At 34.0% G+C, this 26,489-nt stretch overlaps 1 protein-coding gene and 1 long non-coding RNA gene across 2 annotated transcripts; one reads left to right on the top strand and one right to left on the bottom strand.

Moving 5' to 3' along the window:
- Nucleotides 1-5,027: 5,027 nt before the first annotated feature.
- Nucleotides 5,028-7,361, top strand: LOC149247440 (protein NUCLEAR FUSION DEFECTIVE 4-like). The gene has a single exon (XM_089458216.1). It carries the CDS (start codon nt 5,277-5,279, stop codon nt 7,131-7,133), a length of 1,857 nt encoding a protein of 618 aa, XP_089314342.1. The 5' UTR covers nt 5,028-5,276; the 3' UTR covers nt 7,134-7,361.
- A 9,414-nt stretch (nt 7,362-16,775) lies between these two features.
- Nucleotides 16,776-20,554, bottom strand: LOC149247439 (uncharacterized). The gene is made up of 3 exons (XR_016266628.1): nt 20,427-20,554; nt 20,208-20,288; nt 16,776-17,105 (listed from the first exon to the last, which is right to left on the bottom strand). It is a non-coding gene; the product is annotated as an uncharacterized LOC149247439 (long non-coding RNA).
- Nucleotides 20,555-26,489: the final 5,935 nt, after the last annotated feature.

Genomic DNA, 26,489 nt, shown 5'->3' with positions numbered 1-26,489 from the left:
TCTTTGGACCCAACGAAGTATTTTGACATTTTTGTGCATGTTTCTCTAAAGAAGAGGTTACGCTTTCATTCTTTGTACAATTATTTGTATGGTTGTGTGTATATATACTTTGTAAATATAAGACATTTTTCATTAAAATAAATAAATAAGTAAATTGTGATGGATCATCCATGAAAGATGCTTCAAGGATTTTTCATGTCTCATAATTATATACAAAATTTCCAAACATGTCAAAGTCATGGAGACAATACTTACTATTCCTACAAGTATGGTTACATGTGAAAGAATATTTTCAAGACAAAGCATAATAAAGGATGTACGAAGAACAAAACTATCATCTCGTGTATTAGATGCCTTCATATGACTATCATTAACAAGGCTTGATTCATCAATAATGAAATAGAATAGGATATATGAAATTTGGAAAGATTCCTAACAAAAAATAATATTAAATATTTAAGGATTTTTATCTTTTTGTTTACAATTGTAATGATGTTGTATTCCATATAAATTAAAGCATGTCAAATATTTTGTATACTTTAATAGTTTGACAGTTTCATATTTCTATTTTTGTAGGGATTATACATATCATGTATGTTGATTTAGCAACATTCTAGTTCTAGGGGCTAGCATATATAGGTAGGACAAGAAAGGGAAGAACTAAAGGCACATCATATGTCTTTACCCAGAAAAAGGTGAAGGATGAAACTCTAGTACACTAAGGAGTCCTAAGTATAGTGGTTGCTAAATAGGAAATTGAATTTAGAATAAATAATTAGTGCATTCTACATTATAATATGAGGGCCATGTGTGATTTCATTGCTCAACTTGAAGTTGACATGTGTACTTTTTAAAATAAAAATAAAATATAGTCTAAATAAAAGATATTTTCAACTAAAGTAAAAACATAAATGAATAGTCCAAGAGGACAACTCATTTGGTGATTGAAATAATGTGAGAAAATTGAGAGATCTAAGGTTCAAATCTCTCGGTTGTGATGCATATACATATCTATAGAGATATAAAATATATGCACGTCTACAACTTATATATATATATATATATATATATATATATATATATATATATACACATCGAGAAAAGCTCCTCTCACTTTTTATATTGTTAATAGTAAACACAATAAGAAAGAGATGTATATTGTTAATAGTACAACACAATATGAAAGAGATATAAAATATTTGTATATATATATATATATATATATAAATATAAAACATTGAGAGAGTAACATAATTTAATTACTTGGTAAGAAGTGGGATATATGCGTAATTCATTTAAGTATTAATATAAAATGTGTATGTAACATTTAAGAAAATATCAATAATCATAATAATAATAATAATAATAGTATTTAATATTGATGTGTATTTAATAATATATTATTTTAATATGAACAATGAGTGAGCATCACCCAGTGCAATGAGTGCTAAGTGGACTATTCAAAAATCATGAGAAATTAGACTACCTCTCATGGAAATAGTCATACCCCAAAAATGATATCTAATGAACAATATTGTAGATAAATAAAATATTTCAATATATATATTATATAAATAAATAAATAAAATATATTCTTATGGTTAAAATATTTTTGAACATTTATAGTAATTTCACTATTTTACATTTGTCTTTTTTAAATATGCTGGAAATGTGAATTTAAGTTGTGTAATCCACACAATCCAAGTATCCAAAGATACTTTCAGTACATTGTATCCATTTATGAATTAAAAATTGCAATTTAAATAATAATTTTATTATTTAACTTGCAATTTTTAATCCATAAATAAAGATAATGACTTGAAAGTCTCTTTGAACACTATTTTATTATTAAAATTGCAATTATAATCCATAATCAGATACAATGTCTTGAAAGTCTCTTTGGGCTATTGGATTGTATGAATTAGCACGATTTATAGCATTGAAAAGAATTAAATATTTTAAAGCGAAAACTTTTTTCCTAATTTTGCATCATAAAAAAGTTTGCATATCAACATATCAAAAGATTTGATAGTAGATCACTAATTAAGATGGATGTAATTTCATAATAATTTTATGTTTATTAAATAATACAAAATGTGTACCAAAATGAAATGTAAAATATAAAATATTTATTTAATATTTACAATTATACATTAATACAAAACTTATCCTAATCTAAATTATATTTAAATCTAAATTATATTAATAAGAATATTTTCGTTAAAATTTAATATGTTTAATTCAATTTTTTCTTTCTAAATAAAATCATTAATGTAATTTATAATATTAAATTAATTGTATAATATTAAATTAATTAAAAAGTTTGCAGTCTTACCAATGGAAACTTGGTGTCAGGCTGTCGTGGAGATAACTCGTGAAACGTGTCCTCTCACGGATTTCCGTCCACAGTGTAAGCACAATTGAGCCCAACCAACACATGGCCCGATAGCATGGGATTTATTGGTCCCCAACTAACACGGGTTTCTCTATAATATTTGTGTCGCTTCAGAACGGGATGCTGTCGCTTTAGAAGCGGTGTTCAAGATTCACAGTCAATTACGGATTCAAGTGGACCATGGAAGTGGCCCCGGTGTTGGCGCGAAATCCTCATCCGTGCCATAAATTATATTTAAGCTTTTTGACCGGCCTATCCAGCGACAGACAACTCAACCTAAGCAGATCAGATCTATGAAAAAAACTGGCTACAAGATGCTTCGTGATAATATAAGACTCTACGTCGCCTCAAAGTAAAGGCGGCGGCATACATGTCGCAGATTGTTTAGTTTTTTATTTACTTTTTCGGGAGGTGTTACTATGTAATATAGGAAATTACAATTAATATAAAAGTAGGTTTTATTATTAATTCTGGTTTTTGGAGTTTAGAATCGATTTGCAAGAGTTTCATTCGCGTTCAAATTTTTCGAGGTATCATCATATACGTCTGTAGTGTAGGAAGTTACAAGCAATATGAAAACAAGTCCCATCATCAATTCTGGTCTCTAGAGTTTTGGTGTATGGAATCAAATTCCAATCTTTGCATGACCTTCATGTATGCGACCATCTTTATTTTCATTGGTTATTTTTGGAATATTTCAGAACGAAGAGTGCATTAAAAAATAAATAAAAAAATAGCTCATTAAAGAAGCCTTACATTTCAATTTGAAGTGTTAAATTTATTTTAACTTTTTAATATTGACAAGTGAAAATAAGCTATGTTTTTTTGTATGAAAATGAAAAAAAAATTTGAATTTCATATATACTTCACACATCAGAGTTACTATTGTGTTAAAATTGTGCATACCTTAAAAAGCAATCTTATCCGCAAATCAAAATTTTAAGTATGGTTGAATGAATACACATAAACAACATTAATTCATCACTATTAGAATCTATGTACAAATTATATGGAGGACATTTAATAGGACAATTGCTTACATTATATATATATGAAACATATAGAGAGATTCTATTGGACCATTTACTTATAATTCATATAAGGATTATATGGACAGAATTTAATAGACCATTTAATATTTCATCTTAAGAGCATCATTCTTCAAATACAATGAAACTGTTTTTCTTTCTTACATGTAATTTACGGGATTTCCAATAAAAAAACAACAACAACTACGAAAACAACAAAAATTATTTAAAATTTCCAATAACACATTTTCCATTAAATAAATATAACTTCCAAAAATCTTTGGCCATAAGAATTACAAGCCTAGTGGTTAGTGCACATTATGATGCAAGACACCAATGCAAAAAAACACATAAATAACATTTTTTTTTAATAAAAATTAATAAGTGTTATTATTACTATTTAGGACTGTTTTTTAAATAATAAATAATCATACATGCATTGAATCAATTTTGATCCCTAGTGCCTATTGCCATGTTTTTATTGCAATAAACAAGACATGAAGGTAAATTTCATAAAAGTAGTAAATATAAGCAAGTGCAATAGGAAGTAAGAATATTTGCATGTGGAGTCATAGAGGATTGATAGGTACCAATTGTAAATCCAAACCCTTAGAGGATGGAGAGCTGATTTGAATTGGAATTGTATCTCCTCTTTGAGCAGAAAAATGATCTACCATAAGCTTTTGATCTTCAATATCCACTACTAAGATATAATTTCAATAAGTAAGTGAACATGGATACATGAGCTCCACAACAATAAGATCCTATTGTATAAAAATAATAATATTTCTTTTTTGAAACGATGGAAAATTGTTAACATTATTTGTTTTTTATATGTTATAGTACATAGAACAATGATTAATAATAAAAATAAAAGTTAAAATTTTATAGCAAATAAAATATATTATGAAAATTTTATTTACCTTTTAATTGAAGAAAACAAGAAACAATTTCATTTCAAATTTGACAAACAATTTTTGAGATTAGAGGCTCATTCTACAACCCAGTACGATGTGTAACACTGTTCGTAGGTCATCAAAGTTGAAATTTTGCTCGTCGGTAAAAAAGAGAAATTCTAAAAATCTAAAAAAAAATAAAAATATTAAATAACTATACAAAACATTTAAATAATATCGACTCATAAAAAAAAATACATTTAAAGAAATTGGATCCCTCTAGACTCATATTAGATCCCTATTTAAGATGGATCTAAGCTATTTATTTTAAATTTCATTTGTATGAGAAATAATTTTATGCTTTTGCTAGATAGTTATAGAAGTGCAATTAAGACTTCAAAATTGAACCCTACAAGCACCAATAACATTATAAAATATTTCCAAAATCAACAATATATTGCTAGAAAGCTGTGGAAGGTAATTAAGACATCAAATTTGAACCCTACAAATATTTATATCATTCAAAAATATTTCCAAAATCAACAATATATTGATAAAAAAATGTGGAAAAGCAATTAAGACTTAAAATTTGAACTACTATCCACACTATTCTAAAATATTTTTAAAATCAACAATATGGTTAAGTTCACCTTATACATCCGCAATAGTATTTTGTTGTTACCCTACTGGATCCCAAATTCAAATGCCCTTTTTGCTTTCTGTATTTTGTTGTTACCCCTCCAAATTCAAATGCCCTTTTTGGTTTCTGTGGGTGCATACCAGGCTCCTTGCAATCCAAAAATCCTCCTGATTGGTCCCCCGTGGTAAGATTATTTACCCTTAGCTTATAAATAAGATTAGGTTCAGAGAGGTAGTGGGTGGGAGTCTTGTATGGGTACTACCTGAAAATCCATTTTGGTCTCAAAAAATTTGGGTGCTTCATTTGCACCAGTAAAGATGGAGGGAAAAGAGGTGTTTGATTTGGCCAAAAGAGTAGCCAGGGGAAGATGGTTTGTAGTGTTTGTGTCGTTCCTTATTATGTCATGTGCTGGTGGCACCTACATATTTGGCATATACTCGGGAGCATTAAAATCGGCCATGGGATATGACCAGAGCACACTGACAACGTTGGGGTTTTTCAAGGATCTGGGTGGAAATGTTGGAATCGTTTCAGGTCTCATCAATGAAATCTGTCCTCCATGGGTGGTTCTTGGAGTCGGAGGCATTATGAATATTGCTGGGTATTTGATGATTTGGTTGTCTGTGACCCGACGTGTTGCCCGGCCCAAGGTATGGCAGATGTATTTGTATATCTGCATTGGAGCTAATTCCCAGACATTTGCCAACACAGGAGCTCTGGTTACCTGCGTCAAGAATTTCCCACAGAGCAGGGGAGTTGTGCTGGGTATTCTTAAAGGGTTCGTGGGTCTCAGTGGGGCAATTTTTACTCAGATATACCATGCAGAGTATGGGAATAGTGCGAGTGGCTCTGTGGGCGTAATTCTGCTCCTTGGCTGGTTGCCCACAGCAGTTTCTCTGATTTTCATGTTTATAGTGCGTCCCACCAAGGAGACGACAGAGAAGAAAGAGCTGAAACAGTTCTACCATTTTCTTTACATAGCTCTGGGACTTGCTGGTTTTCTTATGGTTCTCATTGTGGTCGAGAATGTGGCAAAGAAATTCTCCCTGGCAGGCTACAGAATTGTAGTTGCCATCATCATAATTTTCCTTTTGCTTCCTCTGGTGGTGATTATTAAAGCAGAGATAGGCAAGACGAAGCAGCAACCTTCTCGGATTTCCATCGAGACCCTCGAAATTGAAGCTGCAGATCATGACAAAATCACCGTTCTCTCAAAAGGAAATGAAGAGGAGAAGCCCCAAAATTTGCCAGATCATGTTGAGATCCATGAAGGAAAGATGAGCAGCACAGAAACTGACAGGAAAGAAATGCCTAGAGAATCCCGGATTGTAAAATTCTTCAAAGGGCCCAAAAGAGGAGACGATTTTACAATTCCTCAAGCGCTTGTAAGTATTGATATGCTGATCCTGTTTGTAACCACAGTTTGTGGGGTTGGAACAACTCTGACAGCCATTGATAATATGGGCCAGATGGGCAAATCTCTTGGGTACACTCACCAGAATATAAGTACCTTTGTTGGGCTTATTAGCATATGGAATTTTCTTGGGCGTGTTGTTTCTGGTTTTTTATCAGAAATTCTTCTGCAGAAGTATAGATTTCCCAGGCCTCTTATGCTTACCATAGTCTTATTTATTGCTTGTATTGGGCATATTTTCATAGCCTTCGCTCTTCCAGGTTCATTATATGTAGCGTCCATTATCATTGGGCTGTGCTTTGGTGCTCAGTGGCCGGTATTATTCGCTGTCATCTCGGAGCTATTTGGTCTCAAGTATTATGCTACACTCTATAATTTAGGAGGAGTTGCGAGCCCCTTGGGATCTTATTTGCTGTCTGTGAGAGTTGCAGGATACTTATATGACCGAGAAGCAAGAAGGCAGTGTATTCATCTCCAGAATTGTTCTCTTCAAGGATTGTCAAGATCCTCCACAGCTGCTGCCCCTGCGCCATCTCAGAACGAGCTTACTTGCATTGGGCACGAATGCTTTCAACTTTCGTTTATTATTATGACTCTTGTGACCTTATTTGGGGCTCTGTTTTCGGTCATTCTTGTTTTGAGGACGAGGCAATTCTACAGAGGTGATATATATGCTAAGTTTCGGGTGGCAAAAAGTACTGAAGAGAAGCCCGAACAGGGTAATGACAAGAATATCCAGATTGCCAATGTCGAAATCTAGAGGCTATGTAACTAACTAGGGGTGTAAAAATTGTGGACGAATTCCTTTAAATTCGACTTGAGTTGAGTAAAGGCACGAGGTCATGATGTGTTTTAAGAATATTCATAAATCCAGCTTCCAAATTTGTTGGTATCAACTCTAATTCAAGTCCCTCAGGCGATCACTCTGTTGATCTTTTTCGAGAACACATAAAAAGCGCTTAATCCGTATATAAAACTTCCTTTTTTCTTTTTTCTTTTTCTGTGAGAGTTGCGTGAATTTGTGTTATTTTTTTTTCAATTAATTGTTATAGTTATTTTATTGGGAATTAATTATGCGGATTAACTATCATAGCCTTGGCCTTAGCTCCATTCATGAGTTGTGTTGGAGTAATTTTTATGCCCGCCTCATTGGAAATCAATCACATTCACTAAACACTTCAAAAAGATAAAACTAGCACCCACACCACTTCCAATTTTTAACATAGTACAAAACTGAATCTCTACTCTCCAAATTTTCTACATAATATGCCAGCCAATACCCACCTAAATCTAGAGAGGTCCATGATCCTGACATTTCAGCATTATAAATGCACTGTAAATATAAATTTCAGCATTATAAATGCACTGTAAATGTAAAATTAGTAGAGAAGAATGAATTGTTTCATTATACTAGCATAGATCCATTTTAAATATAAATCTAACATGAGCCCAAAGGGATACAATTTCTTCATGTGAAGACAACATTATTTAAATATTTTGTATAGTTATTTAATTCTATAAACAAAATTTCAATTTTGATGACATACTTTCAGAGTTTTTTCAGAGAAAAAGGCTGTATTTGATTATATTGAGATCATATAATTGTCTGGGGAACATATGAGAAGAAGAACTTTTGAAAAAGATCAAAATAGACATGCATGATCGGAGAGCTCCCCGAGGAATGAAAATCTGGATATCTGCAGTATGCGAGTATGGTGATCCAAGATAGTATCATAGGATGGCGAAAAGCGTGCCAGCCAAAGCAAGTAGGTGCCTGCAAGAAAACTGGATGCAGGGCATATAGACAAAAGAAAAAGAGCATATAAGGAATGGCTCCTGAACATAAACCAAAAAAGAGCTGCCGCGGAAGGGGCAGAGAACAGAAGCGCTAGTCAGGAGGCAGAGAGCCAACGATCAGGGAGATGATGGAGTCGAACGGCAGATTGCAATCCTGAAAGATGCTGCGGCATCTCCACTTCCAGATGTGCCAGCAAGAAAGGATAAAAGAGCCGAGCCAGGTGGGGCGTTGAGAGGACCACCAGAAGAAAGCATCCATAACAGAGGAAAACATGCGAAGAGGAAAACCATAAATGGAGGAAAGCTCGGACCAGATCGCCGCAGAGGCAGTACATTGAAAGAACATATGGTTATTCGATTCCACTGCAGCATGGCAGAGTTGGCATCTGCCAGGCCCGTGCCACCCTTTGTTCTGAAGAACTTCCCAGGAAAGGTTCCTGTTGTAGAAGAGGAGCCAGGTGAAAAGGATAGATTTGAGAGGGGTGGGGGCTTTCCAAAACTTGATAGGGAAGAGATAGGAGGGGGGAGGGAGGGCAGATGAGAGGGCGGAGTAGAGGCGGCGGACAGTGATGGGATGGATCGAGGAGTCTGGAGACCAGATTAATTCATCCTTTGTGCCAAGTTGGAGGACTCCCCGGCGAGAGAAAGAGAGAGTGGAGGAGGACCATAAAGGGCGAAGGGGAAGAGGGATGAGGAGTTGTTGTTCAGATTTCCAGATGGGCTCACAGGATGACCATGAATCTATAAGTTTGGACCAAGTTATACTAGACTGTAAAATAAGCCTCTAAAATCAATGATTAATATAATGTATCCGTGATAATTTATATATCACTTTGATCTTATGATATAGTCCAAAGCAAGACGGTGATTCCTGTGCATCGTTGTTTGAGAATGTAGAATACGATCAAAACGCTGATTTCCATGGATCCTTGTTTGAGAATGTAGAAGAGATGCTGTGCGTGGACTCAGGGTAAGAATTTTTAATCTGAAGTAGTCATCAAATTTCATGGATTCTGCAATTCTAATTTATTATAGAATGTTGACAGACAGGGATCATCAAATTGCATCCCTACTTAGAGTAACTGTGTGTCCGTACTAACACAGATGGAGATTGGGCACAGAGTGTAGTACCCTTCGCATCTCCACTTAGAGTAACTGTGTTGTCCGTTGGAGGTTGGATGAATTATAAGAAAAAATAGGTCTACATGATGCCTTTGTTACAAAGAAGCATGCAACAGGCGAGGCAAGTATATTTGTGGATGCACTCAGCTGTGTATACCTGCAAAAGAATGGAAAGCTATCAGAGGGGCTACCAAGAAATGGACAAGGTTTTCCGGGGTCGAAGAAGAGACTTTGGTGGCTTTCCATCCCAGGGTATCTTGGTCGGTATTGCAGATTTTAGGAATATCTTATAATTTCTGATGATCAAGAGAGAGTTTAATTGTTTAACTTCTTTTCTGATCGTCAGATTCTGAGATATTGCTTGAATCAACAATCACACAAATTCGAAAATACATTAAAATTGTAAGATTTTAAATTTATTCACATATATAATACATTAAAATTGTAAGATTTTGCATATGTTTACATTATATTGGTGAGAAATTGTTTCCCATCATCAAAATATATTTAGCCTTTTTCTGACCATCAATTTCTGAGATATTCTTTGATACATTAACATTGTAAGCTTTTGAATCCGTTCACATCCTGTTACTGGAAACCGTTTTTTCAACGTTAAGTAAAAGAGATAGGTTTTTCAAGTCTAGTTTGATGTCACTATTGGAAGAGGGCAGAAGATGGACTCTTACTGTTTGTTGATCAACCTACTAATATGGAGAGAGGATCTGTGCGCCAAGAAACTCATGTTAATATGTTGTTATAATTTTTTCTAATGTTTTTGAATGCATCACATTTCAAAATGAAATGTTTTTCGATTCCACAACCCCAGACATGTAAAATGTACATATCTGTTCTTTCCAAGCTCCTTTAGGCATTTTCCATAGTCCTGTTTCACACCGAAGTTGATGTGAGTTGGTCCTTAATTGAGCAATAAGAACCTTATGTGGATTATAGGAAGTTTATAGTGAAGAAAATTAATGATTGAATTTTTGGGGGAGGGCTTTCAACTCTACAATGTTAGAGATGTTGTAATGTGATGTTTAACATTTTGATTAAGTCAAATTACATAAAAATAAATAAATAAATAAAAAGATTAATGTAATATAATTAGAACTTTTAAACAAGGTAAAATAAAATATAAAAATTAAATAATAATAAATTAAAAAGACTCATGATATCGCTAACCCATGGTATTGACCCAATGTATTCATGTGGAATATAGCGTATTTAAAGGGAGAAATTAAACTAGTTTAGATTCATCTTAACTTTAGATCCAAGATGTAAGAAAGCTCAAATCTCTTGAGATGCAAACCTCTTTTAGAGTGAAAATAGATTCCAGTGTTTAGTAAATCCACAGTTAAGATAAATCTAGATTTGTTAGCTTATGTGTTTTGTTTTTTTTTTTTTTTTTTTAGTGACATAAATTTGAGTGATATTATGATTTTTAGTTATTTAAAATTGAGTTTTTGAATGCATAAATGAATTTCGCTTTTTTTTTTTTTAATCCTAAAAGCTTTAGAATATACAAACTACATCACTTACAAACTGAAAAACTTTATAATTAATTTTTTCAATGATAAAATAAATGTTATCTATATTTTGATATTTAAAAAATTTTGTTTAATTTATTTAAAGTAAATTTTTAAATGTATAAATAAATTTAATTTTTGAAAAATTTTATAACTTTTAAAATATATATAATATGTATCTTAAATTTGTGATTTTAACTGATTTCTATTAAATTTTAAATAAAATAATATATATATAATTTTAATTTTTTATTATTATTACAAATATCAGACACAGCATTAAAAACTTATAATTTTAAATTTATTTTTATTCTCATTACAAATCAGACCCGGCATAGAAAAGTTACACCACGACGCGCAAAGTGATCTTAAAATCTTTGATGTCAACATCAATTCATAATTTGTCATAAAAATGTGTGTTTATTCAGGTCATATTGAAAGTGGAAAGTCTCATCATAGAAGTATGTGATTTTTATTTATATTATATTGAAAGAATGGAGTTACCATTCATTCACAAAGGTTACATGCCTGGAAAGTGGAAAGTATAAATTTGGCAATGTCATCATTGTCATAATTGTTTTAATCGGCGGTCAGTAAAAAAGTTTACCGTATTTGATGAGTTTATTTTCCCTAATTTTTTAAAGTCAAATTTTATTTTGGAATATTACATTTCGGTATTTAGATGTATTGAATAGGGAATAAATATGAACGGAGTGAAAAATGTATTTTTAAATTTAAATTTTATTATGTAATATTACATTTAAGTATTTAAATGTATTGAATAGGGGAATAAATATAAATGGGGTGAAAAATGTATTTTTGAATTTATATTGAATTTAGTTAAATTAATTTGTGAAATCAGAATTTGTTAATTTTACTCTAATAATTGTTTGGGAAAGTATGAAAGGTCTATAAAATTATTGAATAAAGATGTTGAATATTGAATATGATGTTGAGAATGTAAATGAAAATATTTAATATGTTATGACATAGAGGTATTTGATGATATGTGTTATTATTTTTTTTTTTATATTTTGTCGTTTTATATAGTAATAGTATGTAATGTAAAAATTATTTATAAATATGTTTTTGTAAGTATGTCATTTATCTTCTCTATTTGTTCTTTGATAAAAGATTATTTGATAAATGTCATGACATTGGTCATTCGATTGGCAGGGACAAAGAATGTGTAGATTCACTCGAATCTATAGTATTTAGTTTATTTTCTTAAATAATTGGCAAACATCTTGGTTGGGTACATAGGGTCTCAATGGATGGAAACATGTCCATAGGATGGCTAATTGTTCAATATTTATAGTCAAGTTGATTTTAGACACTATAGTAAAATAGGTTCCCAATTAATCTGTGTGGTGCCATTGTTTGGCCCAAAGGTGTTGTTGGTTCCTAGCTAGTTTGATTGTTTGAGATGGCAATTCTACAAATGATTGGAGGAACATGGACACTATGGTTTTGAGATGGAAGTGAGTTGCTACAATGAATAGCCATTGATTGGTTAATGTGGTATTTAAATATATGATGAAGTTGCATTGTTTTTGTTGGCCCAAGCCAAGTTATGATCATAGACTCTATTATGAGTTAGAATTGTGAGTTTGCAATAGAAATGATAGAGATATTGTTTTGGATTCAACATAGATTCTTTTTTGTGCTTCTAGTGATAATTCTTGTCTTATTGATGGAGATAGGATGTTGATGGAAAAACAAGGTAAAGTTTGTGAGTTGTGTTCAATAAAAGTAGTGTTCATATGGAAATATGACTCACACCTTGTATCTATAATAAGTCTATGATGTTATATATAAACCCGATGTATTGGTCATTGAAATTTTTGAGTTTGAATCTTGCCTAGTTAGTACTTGAGAAAAATATTGAAGTGGTACCTAGGCATTGTTTTCAAAGCAGCTACCTAGTATCTCCATGAGATGAAATATTTTAATTGTATGCACCTGTATCTATGTATGTAACATGTAAAAGGCATATTGTTGTAAAACCTAGATATACATGCGTACCCTTTTCCAGGTATTCTTGATTATTTTGATAAGTTGTTCAATATAGTGTACAAACCTTTGTTATGGATTTGTTAAACACTTGGAGGAGTAGGTCATGTGTTGGCTAGATGCTATGAGTTGACAATGTTGGTTGTAGACTCTAGGAGTTATGCTAAGCCTATAAACTAGAAGTTTTATGTACATTTAAGGGAATGTCATCAAGAAATTGAGTGAACATGTATCTAAAGGATATCATATAGTCTAGTGGTTGTAGCAGATAGGTACCCATGCCTTTTAGTGGATGCTTGTTCCTTTATATGGCATTTGATAGTTTGGTAATATCTACATGATCGAGGTATGATATGTCAGTTACAGGTTGGACTAGATATAGAGTTTATTTAGTGAGGGAGTTCTCTAATTCATGGTGGAGTATTTTTTGTGTCGTGTTGCAAGGACCCCCCTTCACTATTTATAATTTAACTCTCTTTAAAGGCTAAATTGGTGAAAGGTACCTCTTATTCACTTTGATTTTTTCATTACATGTACATTTTTCCCCTAATTTTACTTTTCACTACTTGTGAAGCTTATTTGAACCTTCGTGTTTTCCCCCAGGCCAACGAATTTCAACTACTCATAAATCTTTTCACATGCAATAACTTATGCAATCTTTTTCCTTACATTTTATGACTTTTTGACTACTTAGCTTGTTTTACATGAAGAACTTTTCCTTGCAATAGGTTGTATCACACACAAATTATTTTCCTACCACACTACACGTTTCATATGAAAATAGTGTTCATGTGATATGGAAATTTATGTTGAGGAAAATTTCCAAGACCTTGCCTTTGCCTTTTCTCGTGACCTTAAAAGACTTTTTCTTCAAAGACATGTTGCATGCTCTTTTTATTTTTTCAACATCACATTCCTTCAAACTTTCGAGTCACGTGATAAAGAAAATCCTAATGTCAATTATGAGGCATCTACTTTCATCACACCTTCAAATGTTTTCCTCAATGCGACGTATCACACAAACATTTCTTTTGCGCAACACAATGCATTCCCTAAAAGCTTGTCATGATGAGAAATATTGTGATTCAAACATTTTCCCAATGCAATATACGTTGTTGCTTAGAAGTTTTTCAACATGCAAAACATTGGGCTTCAATTTTTTTTCTATGTGACATGTAACATTCATTCAAAGTTTCTCTTCATGTGACAAATCATGCCTCAAAGTCCTTTCTAATGCAACACAACCACTTTTTCAACATATTATTGAGCCCTCAACAAATTCCCTTAATTTTTGGAGAACATAAGGAGGGTTCCCATGAAACTTTGAATTTTCTATCTTTTTCATGTCACTTGATCTTATGATTTTTAGTTTGAAGAGGTAGTTCTATAGTATTTTCTTTTTCAATCTCTTCATTCTTTTTAAGTTTTGAAGTGATTTATTATTGATTTTGGTTCTGTTGTGACTTGTAGAAACAACAACTTCCCATTATTGTATATATCTAATAAAATAAAGGGGACCTTTTCAATTTTGTGGAATAATGTTTTATCAAATGATTTTAAATATTTGTTTAGATAGTATCATAATTTACTTTGTAATCATAAAAACATTGTAGATAAAAAAATAAATAAAAATAAAAAATAAAAAATTCAAAAATTTTCAATAATCCACCTTTTATTCCTTCATTCTAAACAAAGGAAAAACGAAGATTTTTAAAATGCTTATCACTTTGCAAAACTTAGACCTTGCATATTTCTTTTATTTGTTGGTTTAGATTCAAGATTTTAAAATGCTTATCACTTTGCAAAACTTAGACCTTGCATATTTCTTTTATTTGTTGGTTTAGATTCACAACTGATGGCTTTTCCGCATTATTTTTTAATACAAACCATCAAATTTAATTTATATCGACACCTTGGTACTTGGTTTATTATTTATGTTCATTATAAGAAAAAACTGGATTCACCGATATCCCAATATAACAATCCATTAACTAACATTTTTTCTACAACAAAAATGGATATCGATATATCGAAACATCAACAAATTATCGTATTAACATATGTTTCCAGGAAATGTTGATATTCCAATGTCTCGGTATAATGGATATTTACATGATAGATGACGAGGTTGTATATGGTAACTAACCGATATCGACATATCGCTAAAACTTTTCATTTCATATAGATCTTGATATCTCAATATGGCCAAAATACCAGTATTATGATATGGAATATTTATCAATATGCCATGTCACAGTGCCACTTCATTTGATGGGAAATGTTCATCACTCATCAAATGACAAGGATCAGGCACTTGGCATATGCTAACTTGTCACCCAACACATGGCACTCATTTTTGTACTTTTTAACCTAGCATGTGTCTTCCACTTATTAGTGCCATGTCATCACTTATCGCTGCCATGTCATCACATGTCAGTGTCAGATCCTCAAATACATAAAATCATTGATATGCATATATCAACATATCATCATATTGGTGAATTTTACAATAGCTATGCTCATGAAAAACATGATATGTCAATATACCAATAACATTAGCATGACCTAATCAAAGGATTAATCAATTAAATTGTGATTAATAAACATGGTTAACACTAATTTGTATTTAGTTAAAATTAATGGTTTTAGTGTAAAATAACGTTAAACTTTCTTTAGCCACTTTTTGTATTTTATTTGAATTTTGAATAAACTTCCAGTATAAACCCAAAAATATTGACAAACTTGCGGAAACGAATATCTCAGTATATTGGTACTTGACGCTCAGTGTTTCCAAATGATCATTATCATCAATATATTGATATCGCGATATATCGATATGCTTAAGCCTCAACCATTACATAGCATGAATTTTCAGATTACTTAACTGCAATATTGGCATACCAACATATTGGGGTTTTATTATAACTAAATATTTAAACAAAAATGTAGTATGGCTAATATCCTGATAGATAGATTTTTTAACAATAATTGACGAACATTTCAATGAAAAATCTCAAGTGTTTACTATATAAAACAAGGGAAGTTGCGAGGTAGCAAGTCCCTGCATTGAGTGGGGTAGAATTCCAAATCGATAGCGGCCTTGACAGTCAGATGTGCCAACGCACCCTCACCGTATGAATAGTGAGTGAGGTGGTAGTTCTCTTGAAACATAATGAATAGACCATAATAAAATTTGGGCACTGGACGGACGAGCGAATATTTTATGAATCTTTCATTCGTATCATACGAATTTTGCATCGAAAACTCCTCTGGGAGAAGCTAGAATTCACCTAGTAGACATGTCACTAACCATTTGTCCTCATAAATAGAAAACTACGTAAACTTTCTATAAAATCTTATAGAAATATACAACCAACAAACATAGTGTCAATATACCAAGTGTCAACAGATGTACAAATCAGGTGGCCTTCAATATAAACTTCTTCAAGCTTTCAGAGTTTGGCACATAAAATCTATCCCTATGCATAAGAAGATTAAAATCTGTCCCTATGCATAAGAATTCCATCTTCTACTAGCCTGTGCTCACTCGTTGTATATTCCATTTCAAATGTAAACCACTGTGAAATTACTACCTTCTGTAAATGCTTGGTTATTCCAACAACCAAACATGGATGGATTAAATTCAACTTGTAACAAAAGATTAACAGAAACATTGATACTGCCCATTTAAGCCAAACGATGGTGCAAAGATGGTGAACATACAGGGCTGGTCAAACGCTGAGAAGCTTGATGACATATCAAAACTGATGCATCCTCGTTCACCTGTAAAATCTTCTTGGAAACGTTGTTCTACTGCTGGTATGAATGCCTTCTAGGACTGCACAGAAGCACCCTAGCTGCTGGAGAAATCAATCTGATTATAGTCTTGTGTGACATTGGTATTCAACTGGTAACCCCCTGTGCTGGAAGTTTCCTCCAAAGTCTGCTGATGTGAACTAACTATTGCTTAGAGGGAGATACAGATAAATCCTTTTCTGTGGCAATGGGCATATCTAAAAGTATGCTAGGCTATAATGCTTGAAACTGCATGACAGAGGCCTCAATATAAAACCAAAGCATAATGAACATCTAAGCCCAAATTATCAATGTCCAAATCCTTTATTTAGGCTCTAGCTTGGCCGATCAGATTATATCAATTGCTACAGGACTGGATTATACTGAAAGTTAAGATTCAATCAAATTGGAAATATACCCTTGGGCCTTTGCTGCTGCTATGCGCAATCAATGAATGCATCCATGTCACTTGAATCAGCCTGTTAATATGTTTCAGACAAGGTGCTATGATCATCATGCCAAGTCCATATCTTATTCACAGGTAGGTTCTATGCAGTCAATTCTATGCTTGCAGATCCATCTATCAGATAACATTTTTTGCCCCAAAATGTAAAAACAAGTTCAAGAAAAAGAATGCTGGAGTTCTAAATAGTTAACCTTTCAAAGTAATCATCACTTTGTAATTTTGAGAGATATCCATAAAACACCAATATCAAACTTAGATCTTTGAGATAAATATAAATGTGTAAACTGTAAATCAAGATACATAATCTAGATTTGAAGCAATAATTGGAAAGGGCACAGATTTTGCATATACAACTTGACTTTGTAAATTATGGAAGAACCAGTGAGAGGAAAATGTTATCGACAGATCACATTAAATAATAACCCACCTGCTAACTGACAAATATGAGAAACCATCTTTGATATTTTGTATCTAATCTTTGCAAGCGATGGATTGGTATATTATGCCTCTTTTACTGAAGAAAACTTGGAAAAGGTTGATTTAATGTCTATATGTATTGTATATATCATACATACATAGTTGTGTAATGAATTGAAACAATTCAGATGAATGTAAACTAGTGTCTCTGGCTCAGTGACTACGTGCCTAGTACATCAAATGAGGTAGAAGACAAGGACTTGGATACTGATTTCGATTATTAAATTATTGCCTCTTAGGCAGAAGACTCTAGCCCATTTGGGTATGATAAATTTACAATCAACATGGACTAGTCAATTTTGTCATTTGAAACTTTACATTATATATAATATAATATATCATTTTGGAGTTCAGGCCCTGAAATTTGAATCTTGATTGTTGTGTCTAAATCTAATGCACATTCACAATTTCACATTATGAAAAAAATCACAGACGGTCTTGCTTTGACAGACTAACTGACCCACAAAGGGTGATGCTATGCAGTGTGCACATACCTCAAGGGGATAGAAACCCTAGTGAGCAGCTTGAAATGCCACTACCCCCAGCATTGAACCAAACGCTCATTGGCAGATATCCTAATTTTTGTATTGGTACATGTTTGTTTTTTTCTAATTTTGTGTGCCTGGGGCAAAGTCACATGACCTAGACTCGACAATGACTTGGTAAACCAAAAGTGGAGACTCAGCAAAACTCCGCAATATCACAGCTTAATAAAAATACAGGGAACGTAAACTCAATCAAACTCAACAAACTTATTGAACAAAAATGAATCTGACAGATTTTAATTAGGAGTATTGACTCAGCTAGCTAGCTCTGAGAGCAGAATTAATTCAGGATTGCTCACAGACTTATAAAGAGTCTTGATTAGTATATGACCAAGGAGTAATGACTACAACCTAAGGACCCTAGGTTCTACAAAGCGCCATTTCTTATACCCGAAACCCTGCGAGTCACGTTTACTGTTCTGTTTCCTGTGTCCTGTTTCTAGTGACATAACTCCCAATTTTTGGAGCAGACAGGCCTACTCAAGCTGACTCCGATTAAAATTTTCAGTAGACAAAGATTGCTATACAATCTAAAAGACAATACCATGTGTTCATAGTACTATCCAACCGTGAAAGTGAATTCAAAAACTTACAAGGCCAGAATGACCTTTTGTGCTTTTTAGGCATGCAGATATAAATTAGAACATCAAATTATGTACAACACAAAGGCAATCTATGTACCGATCAGCTAATAAGGAAAATTAATGCACTAAGAGAAGTGAAGAGCATGCTACAGCTTGGGTGGGGATCAAGGTGTGATGCATCAACTCTTCATGTTTGTCTTTGTAAAAGTGCATTGGGTGCATTGAATTTGCACAATCCAACCCAAACCCATGTCTGATATTCACCTTCGAGGTTGTGAACCTTGAGGATATATCCATAGGCCTCAACTTATGAGCTTCATAGCCTCAAAGGTGCATGCCAGACCCGGGTTTTGATGAGCCTATGCTAATTTATACAAATTTGGAGCTGGTGAAGCTCCAGGATGAAGCATTACTCCATGCTTATTAGGCACCCATGCTTTCACTAACAACCCAAAACCACCTCTCGGCAACCAAAGGATTAAAGTCGCTCACAGAAAGACAGTAACTTCTACAAATAATAGAAACCAACTTCCAACAGATGATAGAAATAGATAGAAACCTACGAGATGAATTCCCTTTAGCATTTAGACTAAATACCATCACAGTCATATCCTTTGAAGCACATTGGTGGTGTAAGGGCAGCATATGAACCACCATATAAATCCAGGAAGAATGACCAGATATTCTGTGTTGCTCATAACCCTGACTTGATTGTCCAGAATCTGCAATTCTTAAACCCTTGGACAACATTGCCATGAGACCTCCACCGTGTACTCGTCCTTTAGGAAGTGACAAAGAGTTGTATTCACCATAACCATGCGGAAGAAATGGTTGAAGAACTACATTTCCTGGTCCTTGCGGGAAGTTTCCAATACTATTAGTGACCAAGTATCTAGCAGTGACACTCAAACTTGGAGTGGGTCCTTAAAATGTATGGGCATTTACCATAGGTATACTCATCACTGAAAGAAAACTAGAGAACCAACCAAACATGAATAAACTCATTAAACTTCATAGTAGTTATGTACAACACAGATAAATATCCCTATGGAGCCTCTACTTGATCATTTCACTTGACAGAGTATGGATCCAATCACAGATTTGCGTCGATGCACATGATGGCGTAAAAAGGAAAACCGACGCTCACTGGAGTACTCCAAGGGGTTAATAACAAGTTATTTTACATCAAAATGAATACAGAATAGCAAAGCATAAAACAAATCTTACCTAAAGAAAATAAAAACCTCAGCAGCCTATTCTTTAAAATCACAAAGGCATATTGCATAGCAAGGGCATATCTTCTCAGGGAAACAAGCCCTAACTCTAAACAAAATATAGGAAAAAATACATCTTAAAGGAAGGGGAAATCTTTTAACCTATTACAGAATATGCAAACCTGAGGACGAAATAAATCCACAAAGAGAAATATAACGAAAAAGGCACTTTCTTTAACCAAAGAATTCAAGTCTTAAATATTGGTATGCATGAATGCAGAGAAATCTTACTTACCATTGCCATCTTTGTCAAACGGACTAAAAGACTCCTTAAACTCTGCGATCTGATGCTCGGTCAACTGCTCTACCATTTGCACTGGATAGTTGGATCGAAACGGGTAAACACAAATCAATTAGTTTCGCAAAAATACCTAATCAGATGCAAAAAAATGTCAAGGTTTCGAATCCCACAAGCTGCACATAATTAAAATATTAAAGGGTACCTTGCTTTTACCTCAAACGAAAAAATAAGCAAAAATAGAAGTGATGCAAGACACATTAGAGAGGAAACTGTGGCGTATGATGAAATCCCTCGCAGATTTTAAACTTGATCAACTGAGAAATGACATTGCACCCTGAAATTTCAAATTTAAAATAAAGATAAGAAAATCAATCGATTTCAATAAGAACAATTATGAAAATCATAACATTTATCCACCTTGTGGGCCCTACATGAGGGCCATGTGCCTAACAACTCTCTCTCCTCTCTCTCCATAGCATAACATGCAAGCTTACACCTCTGTCTCCTTAACATAGGATGCAAGATCTAAAGCAGGCCACCTAAGGTTGCATCAGGCTAACATCTGTGAGTAGGCAGATTGAAACCCGAGAAGGGTTAAAATGGCGATATAGCATGGATATAGCGTGATTCAAGATATGCTTGCATACAGTTACAAAACCCCCACTATCATCAGAAAACGTGAAAATTGCAGAAGGATGCTCTCAGGGAAGGTGGACTATCGCTCTGCTTCAATGCTTAGAAATTTCTCTGTTGTTGGGTGGATTTGATCCACTCATAGTCTACCTTTGATAATGTGTAGGGATGTGCAAAGCGTCGTTCTACGCCCAAGCGGAAAAGTTCCAAGTGCACCGTGTCTCCCTCACTCCATGCTTGGAAATTTCTCTATCGTTGGGTGAATTTGATCCGCTCGCAGTCTGCCTCTGATAATGCATAGGGATGTGCAAAGAGTCGTTCTATGCCTAGTCAGAAAAGTTCCAGGTGCACTGCGTTTCCCTCGCTCCCGCTCCTCCTCAGTCGGCTGATGCCACTTGCTGCCTCCTGACCCGTCTGATAAGTCGATATTGGTAGTAGTGGAAGGGAAAAGGATGCAAGCGGATATTTTTGTTTGTTCTCATTAAATCTATAGCCAGTTTTAGGATGCAATTTCTACAAATGCAAGTTTGCAAGGTAAAATTAAAATTATTTTTGTGCATGTAGTATGTGTTTGAAAAACCTTTATGTGTCCTGAATATTCATGCTTTTTTAATGATATCTCAGAGTCAAGAGAGAAAAATATGAGCAAAATATGGAGCTTCAACAAAGTCGGGATCTTACAACAAAACTAGCTGTTGAGCTGAGAAAGAGGTTGAAATTTCATGTAGAGAAATGGCAAGACCCGGTCGAGTGCAAAGACACTATTTCGGAAAATTGGAGTGTCAATAGACGGTGGATGGAACGTTGTGGTTTCATTGATGCAGCCTCCTTCTACTTGCCTTCTTCTTTTTGTAGATAGGTTTCCAAGTAGACATGCATTTTCCATTTTCTGTTTCTACCTAAAATATGTCTCTGGCTGCTAAATTTAATGTATATTTTTTGTAGGCCATGCAGGGGATTCTTTTTCCTCCAACAGTCTAGTGTCTGGGGTTGCTGAATTGCTAAAGAAGACATCATGGTTCCGAGTATTCAACTAGCAATCTTTTGTCTCTGTTTTTATTCCTCATATTCAACCAGCAATCTCACAACAATCTCATGTATCTGTTTTTATTCCTGGTATTCAACCAACAATCTCATGTCTCCTCCCTACCCTTCGGTTCTCCCCTTTTTTTTGCATATCCAACCTTCTGATTCTTTGGCTTTATGCTTATCGACAGAGATGATAGCACAACAACATCTGTTCCGTAGACACCACAACAGCATGCAGAACATCTGTTCCGTAGACACATTGCAACAGGTGGCAAGGTGGCAATTTCAGAGACATTGTTGTTGCAACTTCAAAGAAAGCCCATCAGTCCCACATAAACCATATCCGAGAGCTAGCATTTCATACTGCTAGATTAATGTTAGCATTAATCAACACCTCCGAAAAATGAATGAGAAAGAACCAAACAAATGCAAGATAATAAATTCTTTCAGTGCCTTGCCTCGGGAAGAGGCCAAATAAGACCGTAAATCACTATGGACTAAAAAAATTTGTTTATACTCGATAAACAGGCGTGAGCAAACAACTGAACTAATGTTAACTACATCGTTTTCGATTACTATAATCCCTGGCCATTACCAGATGGCAGGCTCTAAAAATATGATATCATGGTGTCTGATATGATTTCCCTTGATCATTCAAATTTAATCCAAATATGAAGGTCTTAAGTTTGAGTTTTACTAGATTTCAAATAAAATCAATGGAACGTGGCTTTTATAACCGTAAAGTGATCATATTGGCTAAATATTATTGAAAAAATTAGGATTTGGTTCATATTAGCAAAGGGAACACACATCATAGTATATCGTGCAACAAAGCCTCCACATTTGTTTCCAAAATTCATTCCGGATAAGTTAGCCTTACAAAAGTGGTATACCAGATCCTAGTTAATATAATTAGAGCTATTCAAGCCAAGGATAAGAAATTTCCATGGCCACCACTATTATTTTTCATAATATCCTACAATTTTAGAGATGTGTCAACAATAACATGTCAATCCTTCAAATATAGATGGCCCTATGAGTCAAGGCTTGGAAAAGAGAAAAAGTACATAAAAGTGACACTAATTTTGATGAAATAATTTTAATAATGTGATGTGGTTCAAAGAATAACCATAAATTAAAAGAAGTAAAGGTACTAGTAATAGAAAAAGAAATATTAGAAGAGGAAGAAAAAGAAAAGTTTTAGAAGGAAATTCTAGCACTCCAACATTAGAAAACAATAGAAGCAAGGAAGATGAATAAGGAACAAAAATTAAAGAGATTCCAAGAAGAATAAGAGACAAAGAAAAAATAAGAGAAAGAAGCAAAGCTCAAACAAGAAGAAGAAAAGAAGGAAAGGAAAGAGGAAGAAAAAAAGAAAGCTCAAGAGGAAGCTCAATGCGCCAACCCGATGGATATTGATCTACCTAGGACTTTTAGCACACCAATGATTGAAGGTAATTTCCCTTTAGGAGAGCTATAATTTTGAGAATTCATGCCCTCGAAGGTTAGTAGAGTGTCCAACCTCATTTCCTTTAGATTTTATAAAGCTTTGGGAAAACTCACTAAGAAAACCACAAAGATATTGTCTCTCTTTGTCTATTTGTCTCACCACCCCTCTCTCTCTCCTTTATTCAAAACAACCCCCTTCCATCCCTCTCTCTCTCTCTCTCTCTCCTTTCTCCCTCATCCTTTATTTCTCTATCCCTCCCTCACTCAATTAGTTCTTCACAACACCCCCCCACTAACTCTCTCTCTCTACCCTCTAGCCTTGTCTCTATCTCCATCCCTTTATCCTTCTCTTTATCCCCCCCCACTTACTCTCCCTCCTCACCTCATCACCCTCTCTCATTCTCTTATCCTCTACATCATCTCTCTATATTGCACTCTTCCTCTCTCTTCCCCCTCCACTCTTTCCATCTCTCTCTTTTGATCTTCCCCTCCCACTCTTACTCACTCAAAATATATCTCTCTCCCCCCCTTCATAGAATCTGTTATATACCTAGGGGGGGATAACATGGGGTACCAAGGGAGGTACCCAAGGTAATAATGTAATAATGGGATGGGCCATAGTAATAAATAAGGTAGTTAACCCATGTCATGTAAGGGACCACAAGTAGTTAATAATAATGTAATGGGCCCATGGTATTAGTCGATGGTATGAGGGAACCATGGTAATGACCCATGGTATTGTATGTATGAGGCCTATATAGAGGCTAGAGACTCCACATGGAGAGAGATGAAGATGAAGAGAAGTATTTTGTATGAACAGGCATATGGCTTGTGGAGTGTTCTCCTTCCTTAAGGAGTGAATGTATGGTGTTGCCCTACCTTAAGGGTTTTGATCAATAAAGTATCATTTCATATTATTTCTGGGTTTATTTGCATTATCTTATACTTTTATATCAGATCTATAATATTCTGGGTTAGAGCTACAACAATTGGTATCAGAGCACTTTCTTGGGCAAACCGTGGAATTTTTTTTTATTTTTGCAGGGATTTTTTGGGTGGAGAATTTGCAGATCAGACATGTACGTTTTGGTGCCAGATCTGCAGAATCTAATTGCAGTTTTGTATTCCTTGTGAAAAAATACCCAAATTCAAAAAAAAAAATCAGTTGAATCGGAGTCCGGATGAAGGAGATATCGCTGATCTAAAAATCAGTGGGGTTGAAGACAATTTTCAGGGCAGCGAGTTTTACGGCGCATATTTAGAATTCCTGGTGCAAGATCTGCAAGATCTAATTGTAGATCTAGAATCTTTGTGAAAAAACACATGATTTCAAAAAAAAAATCAGTCGAATCGGAGTCCGGATGAGGGAGATATCGCTGATTTAAAATCATCTCTTTTTGCAGAAATTGTGGGTGACGCCAGGAGGTGATCTCTCTCTCTCTCTCCCCCTTCCTCTATTTCTTTATCACTCCCTCCTTCACTCATTTTGTGCTCACAATAACCCCCCCATCTCTCTCTCTATCTCCATCCTTTTATCCTTCTTTATGTCTCCCTCACTCCATTCCAACTCTATTTCTACCCCCCACCCCCCCCCTCCCCCACCTCTCTCTCTCAATATCTATGTCCCTACCTATATCCTTCTCTATCTCTCCCTTCCTCTCTCTATCCATCACTTCCCCTACCTCTCTCATTCTCGTATCCCTTGCATCACTAATAGACATGGGTGGAAAATTCAATGGAGGATTCAGACAGTATGGATAAAATCGGAAAAACCGTCAGAAGTTAAAAGCATTTATTATTATTAATATTAATATTATTTTTATTTTTATTTTAAATCCCGACGGTTTTTGGATATCCGACGTAATTTCCTTTACCATCGAATATCTGATGTTAATTTTATGATGTTGCATATCTGGAGAATATGAGGTTATCGTCGAATAACAGTGAATTCTGTTATTACTAGATTTTTTTCGTTGGACAACGTCGAATATCGGACCACTTTATGTCAGAAATCTGACGAAAATTATATGTGTGTGTGTGTGTGTGTGTGTAGAGGCTTGGATATCATATAACTTTGACATAGTTGTTATACTTGCAATGGTTTTAAAAGGTTGTAGGTCTATTTTGAGGTTAATTTTTGAAGAAAATCATCATTGAAAGTTTGGTGAGGAAAAATGTCACATAACATTCCTCAAGGAGGCCAAGGAGACGTGGGATCAACATCGAGGGCTTCAAAGGATCAAAAATGTTATTTCCCTTGTAAAAGATGCAAGGGCTTGAAGATAAGGAGACTTCTAATAACAACAACTAAAAAACATTGTAGAGACTATGGACACGTTGAAGGTGAGAATGAATATCATCCATTAGTAAGTTATTCATTATATGTATTAGTATTGTAGATTGTTCACTTCTTTCTAGTCTCTTTATTAGATAATAGCAGATGAATCCGAGATGATGCACAATAAGTGGAATCATATATGATATGATTGTAACAACCCCAGTTTTAAAATATACAAATAATTACATCAATTATGCGATTTATAATCAACGCACAATTAATCAGTTTTTTAACATAGAATTTCAGAAATATGAGCATAGACAACTTACCTGTGGCGATGATATTCCTTACTTGTGATTTCAGAGTTGAACGTTATTTGAATCATGCTAACTGCAACAAAGTTTTGGGGACGACTCTCCACCCAACCATAGGCTCCGTTGTACAAAATCTTTCTACAACTGGCCACCCCCGAGCCCTCAATCAACATACTATTGCTATGGAATCCTTTGTCTCACAACAATTTTCTCCCAAGAGAATGTATGATGGAATGATCTCTCATCTTCCTCATCGTCTATTAAATAGACCAAAGATTGGAAATGGAACCTCATGCACACATTCCATGTGTTAACTTGCAACTTTTAGTTTTTTATTTTAAGTTTTACTTAAATGAAATTTTCTCTTAATTTATTTATTTCTTAATTTATTTATTTTTATTTTTTGATAACTTTACTTATTTTTACTATTTTTATAGTGATTTCAGAGTTGAACACTATTTTTATTTTTGATAATTTTACTTATTTTTACTATTTTTTTAGTGATTTCAGAGTTGAACGCTATTTTTATTTTTTGATAACTTTACTTATTTTTATAGAATAATTAAAACTGAA

This window comes from Pinus tabuliformis, chromosome 7 (genome assembly GCF_031772625.1).
Source record: "Pinus tabuliformis cultivar Carrire ecotype Pingquan chromosome 7, CPIR1, whole genome shotgun sequence".
NCBI classification, from domain to species: domain Eukaryota; kingdom Viridiplantae; phylum Streptophyta; class Pinopsida; order Pinales; family Pinaceae; genus Pinus; species Pinus tabuliformis.
Note: the sequence above shows the minus strand (reverse complement) of the source record. Positions and strands in the feature narration are given on the sequence as shown.